The sequence below is a fragment of the Rutilus rutilus genome, assembly GCF_951802725.1.
Source record: "Rutilus rutilus genome assembly, chromosome: 22".
Classification (NCBI taxonomy): Eukaryota; Metazoa; Chordata; class Actinopteri; order Cypriniformes; family Leuciscidae; genus Rutilus; species Rutilus rutilus.
Window position 1 is genome coordinate 22,253,978 of NC_140227.1, and position 19,532 is coordinate 22,273,509.

At 39.2% G+C, this 19,532-nt stretch overlaps 1 protein-coding gene across 1 annotated transcript in view; it reads right to left on the reverse strand.

Moving 5' to 3' along the window:
• The window catches only part of eif4g3a (eukaryotic translation initiation factor 4 gamma, 3a), a 53,735-nt gene extending 35,118 nt beyond the window's left edge, over positions 1-18,617 (reverse strand). Inside the window, exons 1-5 of the mRNA XM_084394982.1 lie at positions 18,320-18,617; positions 5,428-5,497; positions 4,491-4,658; positions 2,426-2,518; positions 678-710 (exon numbers count right to left, since the gene is read on the reverse strand). Of these exons, the coding sequence (XP_084251108.1) occupies positions 678-710; positions 2,426-2,518; positions 4,491-4,658; positions 5,428-5,497; positions 18,320-18,483 (528 nt within the window). The 5' untranslated portion in view covers positions 18,484-18,617. The remainder of the gene's footprint in view (positions 1-677; positions 711-2,425; positions 2,519-4,490; positions 4,659-5,427; positions 5,498-18,319) is intronic.
• Positions 18,618-19,532: the final 915 nt, after the last annotated feature.

The window sequence follows — 19,532 nt, forward strand, 5'->3', positions numbered from 1 at the left end:
TAGTACTTTTCAGAAGGAAGGGCTTCACAGAAACAGAAACTAAACAGAGGGTTACTGACAGACTGGGAAGAGAGGTACTGCAATAATGTAACATGTGAAAAATAATGTTCAAGCATGAAAACCTGCTCTCTCTAGGCCCCAAAAACCAAATCAAAGACTTTGTAAAAGAGCATAATATGGCCTCTTTAAAGCTGAAGAGTGTAATTTCTGCACCACAAGTGTAAACCACTGAAAATTCTTTCAGCCAGTGGAATTGCTTTGGGGTTCTAGGGCGGACTCAACTGTTTATGAAACCGTTTCCACAACAGACATATCAGGTTTGGTTTTTCAGATTACAATAAAATTGTGAACCAATGTGCTCAAAACTGTATTTGCACTGCTGTTACTGGTGTTATATATCTAATGCAAAACTGATGGGGATACATGTATTTCAAAAAGTATTTCAAAAACGGTGGTCAGTGTGACAGTTCAGTACGGCACAGAACACAACATCAAACATCCTTGCAAATTACAGGTACGATTCTCTTTTGAAATTAGTTATTTAGCCGATGCCGTTTTTCCTCAAACCCTACAACTTTACGGGTCTCAGTCCAGATCTTTACACACATAAGCAAAGTCCATAGGCATCTTAATAAGTGTCTAATAGGATAGAGAGACATTGGGTCTGTGGAATTTACCTGATGGTGGGTCTGCCGAGGTCCCGTCATAAACTGATGGAGATAACAGCATGGTTTGAGGTCATCAGGAGCGACAAAAGAAGAGAAAGAATAGAGAGACAGTGAAGATAACACATGATCCACCTTGGATGCCTTTGCATTTCCATTACAAATGAAACAAGAGTAGTGTAGCAGGATTGTGTAACATGTCAGCAGAGCTGGTGGTCCTATTGGCTGGTCTTTAATCTTAATTTTTTTTTGGTCTTAAAGGAATAGTTCACCCAAAAATAAAAGTAATCCCATAATTTACTCACCCTCAAGGCATCCTAGGTGTATACGACTTTCTTCTTTCAGCTCTTTCTAGCTTTGTAATGGTATTGAATAGTGTCCGTTTTTGAAGCTCCAAAAAGCATATCCATCCATAAAAATATAAGCGAGGTGATGGGTTTTTATATTTTTATATTTTATATTTAAAACTTAAACTATAATCACTAGCTTCCAGCAACGGCCGTACGCACGTTCACGTTGGAACGTGACTCACTCGTGAACGCGCTTATGGTTGTTGCTGGAAGCCAGTGATTATAGTTTATAAAGTTTAAAATATGGATTCGCTTTTTGGAGCTTCAAAAACTCTATTCATTGCCACTACAAAGCTGGAAAGTGCAAGGATACAATTTAATATAACTCTGATTGTGTTCGGCTGAAAGAAGAAAGTCATAAACACCTAGGATGGCTTAAGGGTGAGTAAATTCTGGGATAAGTTTCATTTTTGGGTTTCATTTCATTTCATAAGTTTCATTTTCAAGTTTCACTATTTCTTTAAATAAATGATTGAAGTTGGTGTAAAACATATGAACTCAAGTAAGCCTAACAACCTCAGGATATTTTATATTAATGAGGCAAGCAGACTATGTGTGGTACATGGAATACACTTCCTTATTATAAGAAATGTTTCTTGAGCAGCAAATCAGCAGATTGATTAGAGTTCCTGAATGATTCTGAGTAATGGTTGCTAAAGGTTCAGCTTTGCCATCACAGAAATAAATCACATTTTAAAAAACATTAAATTAAAACAAATTGAAATTGTAACAATGTTTCACAATATATGTAGCTTTGGTGAGCATATGAGACTTCTTTCAAAAACATTAGCAAATCTTACCAACCCCAAACTTTTGAACAATAGAGTAAATAAAATCTTATATCATATGAGTAATTAGTAGTTATATCATAATAACAGACATTCTAACTAAAAAATGTCTTATTTACATAATCATTTAATAATTAAATGATTAAATTATCAATGATAATAATAATTTATTCATATTTTTGATAATCCACAAAATAAAATGTTTCAAATGCATTTCATCTCAAATTAGTTTTTAATTTTTCAATGCATCATAAATACATCAATTGAATTCTATATTAATATGGTTGCTTGGCAACCATAAACTGTGTTTATACCAGACAAAACGTTCCATTATTAGCAACCAAAGTGTCTACGCTGAAAATGTCTATTTGCTGGACAATGTGCAGAATAGGCAATATGTTTTTTGCTTGGTGTCGGATTTTTTTAAAATCTGTTTTTAAAAAACAGATTCTCTACTAATCGAAACATTCCAACCACTACAGGAACCATCATACCACTCAGACCTACTACACATTAGCATGCCAAAAAGTTTGTAATTATTGCATTAAGACATAATCACGAGGGCCACAAAAACTGTCTCGATGTTCAATGTTAATTTACGTAAGCGGAGTGCCGTGCTTACCGGCCGAGTCTGTGGCTGTACGTTCATTGGCTGGGTCTGTGGCGAATACACCAGGGGGGTGGAGCCTGCATTCTGAGCTGGGTTATATGAAGGCTAGGGAGTGAATCATAAACAGCGAAGGTTAGGCAACTTCCCTTTTGAAGCTCGGTTTTCATTCAGAGCACAGGAAACAAAATAAAAGATCATCATTAACTGTGTGAGTGTGTGCATATTGACTTAATTTCTTTGTCAGACAAAACCCAGATGAATACATTACCCTCGAATCAATCCACAGCAGCAGTGTATATAAAAGTGTCTGTAGAGTGTGTATATATATCTGTCCAGTGTGTGTATGTGAGAAAGTCGTGGGATCATTACAGCACCTGTGTCAGCTGGAAACACTATTTATAAAATAGTGACAGTGTTCCTTCAGGCTGGTGGTAACCATGGTGAGGAAGAGTGGTGCAAAAATCACTCATAACACAAAACCTCGACACTCTGTATAGTGTGTATGTGTGCCAAAACATCAGACATCTAAATGTAATACACAATACTAAATGTCACAGTTAATTCAGACCCAACAAACGCAAAGAACAAACATATTGTTTTGGTACAAAAGAAGGTGACCTAGAATATAGCAACACCAAAATGTAATCTCCTCTGTCTTAAAGGGGTCATGAATTGAGAAATCTAATTTTCCTTGATCTTTTGACATACAAGAGGTCACTGTCCTAAAATTTCTTGTTAGTCCATAAACAGTTTTTATTGAAACCAAATGACTCGTTTTGGATTTTTTCACAATATGACGTAATAGTGCGACGAAAGCCTACTTCTACATCATTGCCTCTTTAGCCCCGCCCACCGATTCACGCATGTCATGTAGTTGTAAATACGAGAGACGCAAACACATTACTCAAGCAACAAAGCGATAGAAATCCCTCTGAGGATCACAAGACGTTTTGCAGTGCCGAGTTGTGATCATAACATTACGAAAGCGTGGATGAACTTTATTTTTAACGAAGTTTCAGATCGCGTCTGTAAGACACTGTTCATTTGTTCACTTCATTTTACTGTGGATTCCTTTTTAAAAGCCCGTTCGGCACAGGCTTTTCAGAGAGACTGATGATAATGGATGATAAAGTGACGACTATATTGGATCCGACAGTAATGTCGCAACACACAAGTGTGAGTAACAATGTTTTTACCATGCATCACTATTGCTTTGTCTTTTACAGATCGTTTGATATGTACTGAGTATTTATACTGTAGCGCCGCAGTCAATCTCTGAATAGTTCTGATACTGTTCTTTCCTTTGCTTCGGCATTTAATGGGTTAATATGGGGAATTATCGGATACAAAAGAAAGCACATAGAGAATGCTGCTTTTTGTTATTGTTTTGATCTAAGCCATTCGCTGTAATCCTGAATAAAAGCTTCAGTGAGAGAGATCTTCTGTTTTATCATCAGAAAGACATTACAACACGTTCTCCTTTTATTTAAAACATGACACTGCAAATGAAAACGTATACGTTTTCCACTTTATCGAAAAAGATAAACGATGAATAGCCTATAAGAACGACTGATGGTACATATTTATTCATAACTACGTTTACACAAAACACTGCAAGTTATCGAGTTAACTATAAGTGTGGAAACTTAGTACTTAAATTTCATTTGCCACAGCCAAGACTTAAGCATAATACGCATACATGTTTCACATTGTTGGAAAATGTTTCAACCATGTAACAGGATATTTTTCAACATCGGAAGTTTTCAAAACAATTCCACATGAGTAATGTCGTGGACATGGAAATGATTTTGATATGGAAAACTGTTACCCAATCATAGCAGTGGACGTTTACTTCCAAGTATTGAATGTGGCGTGCCTATCATAACGGAGTGTTTGAAAGAGAGGGTCAAATACAGTATTTTATCTCTAAATTAGGATGTTTTTTGATTTGAAAATCTTAATAACATTAAGTGGACCTCAGAGAACTTTATAAAAATGCAGTTCATGACCCCTTTAACAGATAAAATAGCAGGTCAATAAGCAAACAATTGTGTAGACAGACAGAGTTGGTACTTACCGCTCCACTTGTCTCCCAGCCCTTGAGGAAGCGGTATGAGGGGCCAGCAGGGCCTGATACCTGAGAGAGGGCTTGGGACGTGGCGTGGCCGGGAGGGGTGCCTGCCAGGTTTGGGTGGGTTTTGCTGAGGTCATGACCTGGGAACGGAGAACCAGGGTGTCTGGATACCTGTGGAATGACCACAAACAACATTTACACACAGCGTCACACCATAGCCCCTTTCAGCAAAGAGCTTATTTACATTTTAGACAAGACAAGTCAAGTTCAGATACTACAGATACTGATGGTTTTGAATTGCTTAAAAATATGATTGGAATCAAAAAGGAAAAAACAGTAAAGTGCAACATGTGCAGTCTGTCATAGAAGCTACATGAAATCATAATGAGAAAATCATTATAATTGTGTGCTTGGAACATGGCTTTTAGTTGTGAGACTTTTGTTTTTGTAATCAGGATCTCAAAAATGATATACATTTTTTATTTCCATTTATCGGCCAATATATTGTTTTTTGGCTTTCAAATATATAAAGAACTACAGGTATCGGCCAAAATTTTCATATCGGCACATTTTGCATTTTTATATTTTGCGTACAAAATATAAAGTTTTGACAATTTCTGGAATACAACAAACACTGGAATAAATGGTCTTTTTTTTTAGGTCAACTACTGTTATGGTGCGGCAACAGTCTGGGAAAATCTTGCTGAGCAGATTAGTTAAAGTTAGTTAAACTGTCAACATGTATATAGCTAGATCAGACATTAAAGGCATCGTCTGCATTTAATAATAATGATTAAACGCACAGTACCGTAAGTATGAACAATGAGACCACACACTTTTGCATACTAAGACTATGTTTCTGGCCTTAGGGATTGTCTATGTAAATGAATTATAGTGATATGTAATGACTGTAAGTGTACATGTGTGTGTGATCACTCACGCTGTAGACGGCCGTCACCCCAGAGTGGGCGGAAAACATGCGTTCCTCCAGTGAAAGTCCTCGAGGGATCCTGGGAAGGGTAATGTTAGAGAAAATCTCTAATAGGTTTGAAAATGTCAACCTTTTAAACCAAGAAGTTCATGAAACATGAAATATTAGACAAAAAAGCATTGTGTTTCATAATAGCAAACATTCAGTTCATAATGGTGCAGACTTTTTCACACCAATTAATATTGCTGTCCACTTCCTCCAATGACTTGCATTTAGGGCAAAGGTTTGAGAAAGTTAACACAAACACATTTTCTCCCACCCTTCTCTAAAAATTCCAATTCCCCCTTTCAGTACACCCCGTACCTCAACCAGCAAGAAAGATGTCAGACAGACAGAAATCCTGACATGGAATTCCAAATATGTGAGAAATGGATCAGTGCACTTTTGGATACAATGTGTGTTCTAACATGTTAACCAAATAGAAAATATTAAAAGTAAGCTGCAAAATTCCTCGCTGAAAATCAGAACAGTGTTACTTGACCACCAAAAATGTCCCATGATCTAAAATTCATGTACCTCTTTACGGCTGTTGCTCTCCAAGAAATGTATAATGATAACCTGAACATGTTCAGGTCACAGGTGGCAAGTTATTAAAAGACATGGGAGTCATGACTCATAGGACCTGAAAAATGTTATATCATCATTATTTTACCAACAATTACATTCACACATCACTCAGCCGGTCTTCTTTAAAGGAAGTTCTCCCACAAGGAAAGAGAGTTTATAATAAATGCTGCACTGTCATACCTGCCTGAGGTATTATGACACAAAAGACTGAGCCGCTCAGAACAGACATATAGTTATAGACACGTATAGTGAAAAAGATGGATGGATGTGACAGAAAAAGAGAAACAAAAGAGCAGGAACCTGTTCTGGCAGTTACGATATCTGTGTCTGTAAGTGAGAGATGAGCAGATCACATGGTTTCGGGGAAAATGGAGGAGGTCTGGCTTTCCTCCTTAATGCGCTTCATGCACTCATGAACACTTTTTAGTCTTTCAGTGAAATCCTGCCTTCCGATTTGCACTCTCTTTCCCATTCTCTCCCCCCCCCCACCTCTCTGGCCTTCTGCCAACCTAAACTCTGAGAAAAAAGGGGGATGGGGGGGAAGTAAACGCAGGGAAAAAAAGGCCGGGAAGAGAGGTATAATAATGTGAGTGGAGAGTTTTTCCTTCACTCCTAACGACCCAAATTCTCACGTGCACCCGTGTAGTGAATTTGACTTTGGAAACCTATATTCCAGGTCATCAGGGACACATCCACGGTACCCAATCAGAGATCAGAGGGGTGCACCTGAGGAATGCAGCTTGGGGGACGGCCCATGAGGCTATTTGATCAGGTTAAAACTGACAGCTGACACTCGCGAGACTCTGGCAGGACACAAGCCACGACTTACTGGAATTACAGGCTGATCTGATTCCTGTGTTCACGGTTTGGCACTGCATTGCATAACCAAATCCCTTTGCATGGTCATGCCAGTGTTTTGACGGCACGACACGCAGGTGTGTGCCCACAGGTGTGGGGAATCTGAGAAGAATTTACACATTTTTAAAAAAGTCATCCGAGTTCTTGAGACACTAAGACAGTTGTTAATAAGGATCTCTTTTGAAGATATCCTATTAGTGCCATGGTCTCTGGAAAGCGATGGTCCTTTAGTCTCTACATATTGTCTCTTTAATTACTGCCAGTAGAACGAGTACTACAGAGAATGGCAAAGGATGAGATGGAAACCTGTGTAGCCTTAAACTTTCATAGAAGCTTACTGTGTAAATCCAATTAGGCACCATATGGAGTGATAGAGAGAAGGGGACTGTGGAAAGAAAGAAAGAAAGAAAGAAAGAAAGAAAGAAAGAAAGAAAGAAAGAAAGAAAGAAAGAAAGAAAGAAAGAAAGAAAGAAAGAAAGAAAGAAAGAAAGAAAGAAAGAAAGAAAGAAAGAAAGTAAAAAAAGGAATGACCAAAGTAAAAGAAAGAAAGAAAGAAAGAAAGAAGCAACTGAACGAAAGGAATAAAGGAAGAAAATGAATGAAGTAGAGGAAGGAACAAGAAAGAAAGAAAGAAATGAAGCAAAAGAAGGAGGGAAGGAGGTGATGATAAATTGAAAGTAGAAAAAACTGAAGAAAATGAAGGAAGGAAATAAAGGACCAAGGTAAAAAATTAAAAGGAGGAAAGAAGTAAAAAGATCAGAAAGATGGAAGGAAGGAATGACTAAAGTATAAAAAGGAAGGAAATAAAGAAGGGAAGTAAGGAAAGAAGGAAGGAAGGAAGGAAGGAAGGAAGGAAGGAAGGAAGGAAGGAAGGAAGGAAGGAAGGAAGGAAGGAAGGAAGGAAGGAAGGAAGGAAGGAAGGAAGGAGGATAAGTTAGATAAACCAGAAGTAGATTGTCTACGTGGCAGACAGAGGGTCTACAGCTGAGTGTGTGAGAGAGAGAGAGAGAGAGAGAGAGAGAGAGAGAGAGAGAGAGAGAGAGAGACAGACAGACTCAAAAGAGATTTATTCCTTGCTACGTGATCATCAGGTCAGAGTGTACTATAAGGCGCAGTATGATTTTCAGGACTTTTTCTATGATCACATCTCATATTATGGCCAAGATGCATAGCTGACTTGACTAAAAATGAGGATCTGAACCCTACGACCCTCATCTGGAGATATACAGTATATTATACTCAGTTATATATAGAACAGACATATTACTCTTTGAGGAATATGTTCACTAACCGTATATAAAATGAATGAAATGAAATGCAGTCCATGTACACTGTACTGCAGCAAGACTGCAGCCAACACCACAACTTTGACTTGAGAGATCATAGAAAGTGACTCACAGGTAAAGTGTCATTGTTCAATGCATAATATAGAAAGTCAAATATAGTGCTTTCACACCTGAGTGTTTGTCACCGACTGAACGAGGTGGTCTCGGGCCGATTGCAAACGAACTCTGGGGCGGTTCGCTTAAGGTGTAAAAAGCTATCCGACGGAACGGACCAAATGGTATTATAATTGATAACGGGAAATGTGCTATATAAATAGCAGTAGTGTCTGATTCTGTGAGTGAGCACATTAGTTATACCACAGTTGAAAACCAAAAGAGCACATGTTCATCTTAAAATGTTGTGTAATTGCGCTTCTCTGTGCGAGAATGCCGTCCCGAAGAAGCCTTGATTCCTGCTCTAGCTCTAGTTTTGCGTTTATCTTGCCACAGTAAACCTCTAGACAGCACGTTTGAATTTGCTGCTATATTAATACGAATGTAGTAAACAATTTAACAGCGGCAATGACGGCTACATTAGTATAGTGTTTGTGTGTGTCTCGACACTTAAAAATAAAGCCACAAATAAAGCCACAATAACCTCATGGAGAAAACTTGTCAATCATCTTGATGGATGACCCAGAGGAAACGCTGACCAATAAGAGGAAAGCTGTGCTCGCATGTGACTTGCATGAACACATTTTGGTACGCTTTGAAAGGTTGCCTTGTGAAAGCGAACCATACCAAGAGGAAAATGCAACATTGTAACAAATTAAGTCCCTGTTTCGGAACAAAACGAACGATCTATAGGTGTGAATACGAGTAGTTTGATCCTCCCTAACAGTCTAAACACTGTGTTTTTGTGGTGCTATCAAAACATTGCTGCTTGTTTGATTATCCTGAAACAATGGCTCAACCAATGGCGTGACTTTGAGGCGTGGCATATGTAGTGTTTGTATTTATTTTTTCAGTTCAGTTTGGTAATTTCTGGTAGCACAGAAACAACACTACACCTTAAAGGGATAGTTCACTTTGAAAATAAATTTTGGTATGTTTTAGCTTACCTCAAGGGCATCCAAGATGTAGGTGTCTTTTTTTCCGCAGTAGTTTCAATTTGGATATTTTTAGGTCAAACCGTTCTTGTCTGTCAGTCATTTCATGCAGGTCTATGGTCACTGTCTCAAAGAGCATGCACAGAGTCCAAATTAAAACAATTCCCCATCGTCCAAATTAAACAATTCCCCATCGTAAGTACACATTGATGGCCTAAGACACGAAACGAGCAGTTTGTGTGAGAAAACGAACAGTATTTATATCGTTGTTATCTCTTGAAAACAGCACACGTCCAAATGATCTGACGGCGCGGGCGGGTATAGATATATACATAGATGTCGCCTTGGCTACGGTTTCGTTCCAATGAACTGCAGTAGCGAAGGCGACATCTAGTGTATACATCTATACCCGCCCGCGGGCGGGTATAGATGTATACACTAGATGTCGCTAGGCTACGGTTTCGTTCCAATGAACTGCAGTAGCCAAGGCGACATCTATGTATATATCTATACCCGCCCGCGCCGTCAGATCATTTGGACGTGTGCTGTTTTCAAGAGATAACAACGATATAAATACTGTTCGTTTTCTCACACAAACCGCTCGTTTCGTGTCTTAGGCCATCAATGTGTACTTATGATGGGGAATTGTTTCATTTGGACGATGGGGAATTGTTTTAATTTGGACTCTGTGCTTGTGTTTTGAGACAGTGACCATCGACCTGCATTATATGACTGACAGACAAGAACGGTTTGACCTAAAAATATCAAAATTGAAACTACTGCGGAAACAAAGACACCTACATCTTGGATGCCCTTGAGGTAAGCTAAAACATATCAAAAATTAATTTCAAAGTGAACTATCCCTTTAAGGCCGGTTCACACATAATGCGTATTTTTCTGTTAAAAACTCAAGTCGCAGGTCAGTGGAATGAAGACTCGAGGCATGAGCGCAACGGTCGCACACGTCCGTCTAGTGTGTGTTTACATAAAAAAAAACAATGGAAAAGTAGTGCATTGGAATGGAAAAACGCGTTCTGTGTGAACGGCCCCTAACGGTGCAGTAAGCGATTTCTGAAAAACTAGCAGTAGGGGGCGCTAACACTCATGATGGGGGAGGAGAGAGCAAGAGGGAGATTTGAAGAAAAACTGTTGAAAGAGAGATGGCTGAGAGACATTGCAAAAGAGAAAAAAGTCAGAGGAATATCACTGGGGAAAAAAAGGGTTATGACTGGGCAAGAGCTTTAGGACCTGCGTTAATATTAGAAAAACGTTCTTGCGCTGGAGAGACCTAAGCAGGAAGGCCTGAAAACGGATGCTGGGGTTGCGTTGTTTCTGCTCCATATGTGAGTAACATTGGTTTTGAGTTTTGTGTGCTGCTGGCGACTAACAACGAACTCTTGCTTGTATATACACGCATATGTCATCCTTGTCATACGTTCGTCATTTTGGCTTTATTTTTTGTGAAACTTTATTTTGCTTCGCTTCTGCTATGATAAAGAGACTCTTGTATTGCATGTTTTTTGCATTTTGGGGGTGGGGAAATGAAGGGAGGGGTGTGTTTGTTTGGCTGGATTTCAAATATCAACAGTGTTCAACAATGATTCTCAGAAATCGCTTACTGCAGGAAAATGGCCTTTTATGTATATAATTTATGCAGTGGGAACGCAAAAAATGTTTTCAAACAGGTTTCCCAGTAGTCCCGCCCAAATCTCACGAAATTGGCTGAGCTGAACTTTGTTAAATTACTCAAACGGAGCAGTGTTTTCCCAGCATCACATAGCTTCCTACAAGTAGCTTACTTGTAGTTATCTCTAATGCATTTAACTGAGATTGGATAAAAGAAAACTACCCACTTCACCTTTAAGAATGAGAGTTCCTTATCCCTACTGGTTTGGCAATTTCCTGATAAGCATTTAGGGCTGATTGTAGTCTACGAAGGAGATGAAAAAGTGGAAAAGCAGGTGACAAGATGTGTTGGAACTAAGAAAGGGGTTGCGGCAGGCGGTGTGTGTGAGACTCTTTTTGACCTAGGCGATTGTTGGCAGGCGGTGGGAAGCCTCACACTCTGAATGCTAAGCAGCGCTGCCATTGTCTGAGGGGTGCAGCGCCAGTCGCATATGTTACCCGTCGCTCTGGCAACCACTCCCTCCAACACCCCAACCCCCCCCTCTGCCTTACACACAAGCTCACAACGCAGCATCATCACCAAAGGCAGGCGTCCCGCGAACAGGATTCCCGTCAACTGTGACGATTTTCTCTGTGAGATGAAGCAATACAGTGACTTCTGAGCACAGGAGGGGATCGTAATTGCGATTTATGCAATCATAAACACTCCACAAGTGGAAGACGCTGATATGCATCAAGTGATGTAATCATTGCTATCTGACATAAGTGCAACCATGTGTGCACACAATAGTTCATTTCTACAGCCACATGTTTTTGCTGAGGTTTGAGGTTTATCGATCACTGTTGAACAGCTGAATGCGATTTCCAATAACAAATCATTTCGGGAATTATAAAACCTAGAGAACTAAAGTCTGAAACTGATTGGGAAGATCTCAATGTGGGAGGCCAAAATGCTGAGATCACTAGGTGATGGAGGTGGCATGACGTCAAAGAAAAATACCCTACTTAATCTGGATTTTTTTCCAGGCAAATGAAACCAATCAAAACCATCATTTTTAAGAATAATCAGGACTTTACGTAGGATTGTCGGAAGGGGAGAATTGGGCCCAAAATCGTCCGGATTATCTTGTAGTGTGTGTGTGTGTGCAAGGCTGAAACGATTAGTCGACAATAATAAATCGTCGACAAAATATCTTGTTGTGGAGTAGTCGTTTGATCTCACGTGACCTAATGTAAGGGCCTGCAATATCGCGATTTGACCGCTACGGCGCTGTAGCGCTAGAGTGTAATGCAGCCGTTATAAATACTATTGCGGTAGAAGAAAACACAGCGCGAATTATGACGGAGTGCAAACGAATCCGAACTAGCAAGGTGTGTGAAAGTTTCACAAAACTTCAAACCAAGAATGCTGTCGTGTGTAATACATGCAAGGCGGAACTTGCTTTTCACGGGAGCACAACATGCCTGTTAAAGCACTTAAAGAGGAAACCAGAGGAGCCAGTGAGAGGTGAATGTTCTCCAGCTGGAGCTAAATAACTAGCAGTAAATCTCTTTATTAGAGAATGCAATACTACTAATAATAGCAATAATATTATTAACAATAATAATATAATTACAGTAATGTGATGATTTATTTTTGCATATAATAAAGCTTGATCGAGCTTAGGAGTCAGGGCTGTTTTTATTATTGTAACACTATTAGGTATTACGGTCTTATCACTTGCCTGTATTTTGTTCCATATTCATGAAGACTTACAAAAGGAGATGTTAAGAAGAATATCATGTCAGTTACCTTTTCATACTGTAAATTAAAAGGTTAATGAGAATGTCTCTGTCAGCTCAATTGTCATTGTCAATTTTTATTTTATTTTATTCTTATAATAATTGTTTGCAGATTAAGTTTGTCTGTAATGCAGCTGATTAATTTTTGTTTATTTTTTTCTATTGAAAGAGAACAGAATATTTAAACAATGCTTAGAGAGCATTTGTGTGTGATTTGAGTTGGGCAGAAATCTGAAAACTTAAAGAGAATGACCTGTTTAGTTGGCTCAAAGTTCATTAAAACAACCATTTCAAAAGCTGAAGTGATTTTCTTTTTTTTTATATTATAGTTAGAATATGTATAACTCAGTGTTTGAACTAATTGAATAATCGTTCAAAACTTACTGATTAGTCGCGAAATAATCGACGATTAGTCGTACTAATAATCGTTAGATTAATCGATTATCAAAATAAGCGTTTGTTGCAGCCCTATGTGTGTGTGTGTGTGTGTGTGTGTGTGTGTGTGTGTGTGTGTGTGCCTTTAGTCCTCTAAAGACAATAACCAAAGTTAATTCCTTTTTCATCTCTCACGTAAAGTCAGGCTCAGACTACAGGAGTTTTTAAATCTAAACCGACTGTGAAATCTGGTTGCATCACGCATAGAGCCGGGGACACACTTAACGGCCGATTATGAATGTAATTCGATACTTACAACTGATCATGCACAAACGCCCGAGTCAGAAACAGTTGAGTTCAGTCTGTGCTTAAAATCTGCTCCAGTCGTTGTAAACAGTCTGTAAGGCTACTTTCACACTGTCAGTGTAAAATTATTGACTGTCCACATAGTGTATCGCACCTGTTCAGATACGATTTGTTTGTCCATGCAGCTCTTTAGTTTTCAGATTTATCTTTATCTGCATTGGTTTCTATGGCAATGGCGTTGCGTTGGTAGGAATATGCCAAAAACAACAACAACCGCAACATGGAGGGGTTTGCAATAGAGATGTTGTCTGATTTAAATTTTACAACATGACAATGTGCTGGACTACTGCGTCTGGCTAGTTCACACTACAGGATTTTAAGCCCGATTTGCAAGTTAACGAGCTCGCCGACAGTTCGGGCTGTAATCGCGTGCAAATCTGCGGGTGATCCGCGCTCGCCAATCTTTAAGTGTGAAATACTTAACGACGCATCAAAAACGCTCGCTGACACATCGCCGACGCCAGACAAATATCTAGCATGCCAAATATCTAGAGCTAGTGTCAGCCGACTCCATAGCCTGTGGTGTCACGTGTCGCGACGAGCAACAGCCAATGATCAGCTTGTTATGACATTACAAAAGCCTTTTGTATTTGTAACCATCGTTGCCAAACCACAACAGGCAGCTGCTTTTTCATTATAATGTTTTACTCACCTCCAGCTCTCTCTGACAGACAATTCCTGCTTAACCATCCTTTCACCCATATTCTTTTTTTCTTTTTTGGGGGGGGGGGGGGGGGGGGGGGGGTTCTAAACAGATCATTGCGCAAACTATATATTATTTATTTTTATATATATATAAAAAAAAAAATACTGCCAATTTTGTCCCGCCATCCATTTTCAAATAGACAATGCGCCATTGGAATGCGCCATTTCCCATTCCACTTCTTGCGCATGTTTTTGTGACCGGATAGAGTCGTTGGGTGACAGAGTTGTTGTCAGCTCGTGTAGTGTGTAATCCCCTGTTGCAGAACATTTACATAGTGTCACATAGTGTGAACACCACAACGACTTCAAGACTCCAGAGCAAGTCATGTAGTCTAAACAGCACAGTGATCTGCCGACGTTTAAAGTCGTGTAGTGTGATCTAGGCATAAGGGAAGCGGCAGAAACGTAGGAGGCTGGTATGCGTGGCTTTATTCCGTGCTGTCGTCTCTGTCGGTTTACAAACATGTCTCCGTTATATTGTCATTTTCTGCTCCGGAACAACACAGCCTTGTTTCGGCAGCGACTTTCAGCATGTTTCCTATAACAATGTCTGACGTTCACGTTTTATGTGGCATGAGAAAGTCACATAAACCACGCGAAACCCGATCAGATCGGTCAGACTGAAACGGATTTCCAGAAATGCGATTTGAACAGAATTTCAAACCACATATGGATGTAGCTTGCCGTTCACACTTGCTAAATCTGATCGGATTTCAATCGGATATGCACAAAAATCGGATTTGGACTGACAGTCTGAACGTAGCCTAAAGCCGGGGACACACTTAACGACTGTAAGGCCGATTATGAATGTAATTTGATACAATACGACTAATTGTGCCCAAACGCGCCGAGTCAGAGACCGTTGGTGTTCACCCCGGTGTCCCCGGCATAAGTGTGTTCAGTTCAGTCTCAGAATGCCGGAAACACACTTGACGACTAGCTGAAACATTCTAAGACTGAACTGAACACACTTACAGACTGTTTCCAACGACTGTAGCCGATTTTAAACACCGACTGTGAACACAGACTGAACGCAACTGTCTCTGATCAGTTGTATCAAATTACATTCATAATCGGCCTTAAAGTCATTAAGTATGTTTCCGGCTTAAGGATAATTTTCACAGATTTTCTTCTTTTAAATCTCAAACCTGCACAGACTACAAGATTTGAAAATCGTGGCACATCACACACTACACGATATTCTTAAGATTATCATGCCAGATTTAGCACCTCACGTGATCTCATGGGGAAGCACATGTAAACAAAATGGATACTGTGTCACGGCAACTTGCTGTATCAATACTTATTCTTTGTAGCGAGAAAATAAAACAAGAAAGTCTTTTGAGGAGACAACAATCACACATATTTATGTTGAGCATGTGAAAGGAATGGCCAATCAGAGGTGTTTAAGTAGTAGTACAGTGTTCAAGAACATCTGACTTTTGTATAAAGACGTTTGCATGGTCAAAGCCAAAAATGTTGCTTTTTGACTAGCGACATTACATTTTTAATATTTCTACTTCTACTTCATTCAATTACTACCAAATTAATTTGTTTATTTCTAAACCTTTTTTTCCCAGGTTTAAATTAGACTGGACCTTACTGCAAGTCTTTAAGAGCCACTATGCCAAATAAAGCCAAATCAGTGCGTGCAGAAGGCAAACAAATGATGACATCCTGACCATTTATCACACATGCACATCCATGGTTACAAAAATACACACAATAAACATAGTATGTAGACTAGTGTGAGGTATAGTGTGCACTATTTGTCTATTGATTGATAGGCAAGGGAAATAAGATGTCATCTTTGCTCTGAATGAGACTTTCAATTTGCGGAAAGTGATTATCTGAAGAAGTCTGAGGAATATCAAGTTGGTTTCAGTTTCACTCCACTACATACGTATTTGGCAGATGCATTCAATAAAGATATAAAGCTAAAATTAGTCATTTTGCTTTAGTATTAAAGGAACAATTCACCCAAAAAAATAATTTACTCACCCTTATGTCGCTCCAAACTTGTATAGCTTTCTTTCTTTGGCTAAGCACAAAGGAAGATTTTTCAAAGAAGGTTTCAGACTTGTTGATTGAAGCCAGTGGTACTCAAAATGCTAAAGTCGAATTGGAATGGATTAATTTACCGCTACCTTTATCTACTTTTTGGAGCTTGAAACTTGTGGGTGCCATTGACTTTCACTATATGGATAAAACCAATTCTTCAAAATGTGTTCCACAGAGGAAATAAAGTCAGGTTTGGAATGCCAACAGGGTGAGTTTTTGGAACTATCCCTTGAAACCTGTTTTCAAATCTTCATTATTTGTGCAATTCTCATTGGTGACACTAGTTGCAAAAAAAAAAAAAAAACACTACACCTTTAAATCTTCCTCAGCAAATCATGGCTCAGACTTGCAGAACAACATAAATTCTCAAAGAGCTCAAGAGGGTGACCCAGATTTGCAGTACGCCTATTGCTCAATGCTCAATTACTTAACTCAACTGTGTCTAAACAGCCTTTACTTGACCGATTACTCCGCGTTACATCAAATTAGGCAGAGATTCCTATCATATTTAGCCTGACCAACACTAGCGAATAACATGACTTTCATGTGACGTGATTTACTTTCAAAATCAGACTAGAATGACATTTCTATTCAGTTGTGTGGGGGGGGGTGTCTCGGTAAGTGATTGATGACATATCAGCGTACATTTTTTTTTTTTTTTACAAATATTAGTAAACAAAGAGGCTCAGAGAAATCATTGCGCAACATTTAATGTATGAATGTCAAAGAATTAGGCTAGATAATAAGATTGGCATGAGCAAACAAACTAGCTCATCCCAAAGTACATGTATGAAGTCAATTCACCCAAAATGTTTAATTCTGTCACCCTCATGTCATTACAAACCAATTAGACTTTCGTTCATCTTCGGAACACAAATGAAGATCTTTTTTGATGAAATCTGAGAGCTTTCTGTCCCTCCATTGACAGCTACCCAACTACCACTTTGACGCTTCAAAAACTTAATTAAGAGATCGTAAAACTAATCCATATGAACTGAGCGGTTTTGTACAAATTTTCCGAAGAGACTCGATCGCTTATATGAATTTAGGCTTTTATTCACATTTAACATTCATCAACTCACACATCAGTTATGTTAAACAGAAGCTCAAGCATACTTGCTTGACGTGCGAGAACCAATGAGGTTCGTTCTCGTGTTACGCAGCACGTTTGAGCTTCCGCAAGAACCAATGAGGTTTGTTCTCAGACGTCAAGCAGTTTTTGTTGAACTTCTGTTTATGTTCACTGATCAATGTTTAAATGTGAATAAAAGCCTAAATTAAATCTGTTCGTCATATAAAGCCAATCGAGTCTCTTTAGAAATTTGGACTAAATCGCTCAATTCATTTTGATTAGTTTTACGATCTCTTTATGGACTTTTTGAAGCGTCAAAGTGGTAGTTGCGTAACTGTCAATGGAGGGACAGAAAGCTCTCAGATTTCATCAAAAATATCTTAATTTGTGTTCCGAAGATGAACGAAAGTCTTACTGGTTTGGAACGACATAAGGACGAGTAACTGATGACAGAATTTTCATTTTATGTGAACTAACCCTTTAAGATCACACAAGTTAACTTGTTTGTCTGGCAGATGGATAATAATATTTTCTAAACTTGCAGTTGATCAGCCATTCACAACACCACAGCAACTTCCTAGTCCCGCCCTAGCAACCAGCAACAACACCCTAGCAACATATGCCATTCTAGTCTCTTTTGACTTGTGCACTGAGGCCTTTAGGAGGAAAAGCATTCGATCACAAAATTCAGCAGGTAACTACTAAAAACATGCACAGATTCTGAATGATCTGAAACTGTTCTGGACACAAAGCTGGAATTGTCAAGTTCAACGAACAAAGCAAGTGCCAACAGATTCCAACCATGCAGATACATCCCTTCGATGTAATCGATAAACAAACCTATCACCCTGGCAACGGGTGCTGTATTATATTAATATGAACTAACGTTAATGCAATCTTATATTAGTAATAGGTTATGAAACGTCATCATAACCGGTTACACATGAATGTAAACAAACAACAAGTCAGGTTATGTGATTACAAAGCGAAATTCGCACTCGTTTGCCCATTAATCTGCGTGGGACACAAGGGGCTTTGTTATTAGTGAAGGATACTGGGTAGGCGGCACGGCTGACGGCGGAGGAGCGCTCTGGACTCCCGGTGGTAACGACACGGAGGTCAGCGCTGCGCGGAGCTGCGTTGGCGGTGCCGGTCCGGTAACATGTCCACTAACAGAGACAGCGGTCGGTTTCTGAACCACTTTCTGTGGCAAACTCATTGCAGAAATGTAAACCAAAACAAAAAAATACGCAGCTGAAAACGGTCGCACGTTCCAACAATATCTGGCCGTCTCTTCTCTCTACGAAGGCCGGGACGTGTGTATATCCTTATGCCATGGATTTCATTCAAATCTGGCTGTTTGTAACAAAAATGTCATTTTATCTTTGAAATCGGGGATTGTAGCTGCTCTACGCATGGGGACGACAGGGGGGTTGTATCCCCCACCAGCCACCCTGGATCTCCCCGGTTGAATTGTTCTTCGCCTCCTCAGATGGCCGTCTCCGGGTTTGTTTGCTCCGCTTTGCGTAGTAGCATCACATCAACGAGTCGCATTATAGGAATTTCTCATAAAGATGGGAGATTTCACTCAACATGGCGTTGTTGCTGCTGCTTCCAGCAGTCCGGCTGGAAGGACGGTTCGGTAAACGTCGGGTGAATTCGGAGATGCTCGGGTTCACCTTACGCCACTCCGTAGTGATCGGAAGAACGACTCATTTTCACGAATCGGTTCATTTGAATAGTTCGTTTCAAAGATACGGTTCATTAAATGATTCAGTGATTATTTCACGTCGTGACGCAATTACGTTTTCCCTGACAACGTTTGTGAGACTTACAAAGTATTTATTTTAGATCTTTCTACCCGATTATATTCTTATTATTCTGGTTTTTATAATATTACCCCCTGGGTATTTTAATGTACTTATTTTTGTAGTGTTTTTTCCTAATTGTTTGTTTATTTGCATTTGAACAAAAGTGCATGTATAATGCTAATGTTTATTCATGCTTTAAAACAGCACATTTCTTGTTTTTAAATTTTGTTCAATTAAGATAAAGTCTTTTAGCACTGTAATTTGCATGTAGGCCTACTTTAAAGAAGACTAGACTTCAGTGCATATCTTGAAAGTTTCTGCGACACTTTTTGTTTAAAAAATATAATAATCTATTAGTAAAACTAATTCATTTATATTGTGTGTGTGTGTGCGCGCGCGCGTGTTGAGATAAAACTGTAAAACAAATCAAGTCAGAAACATATTCCCGGTACATTTT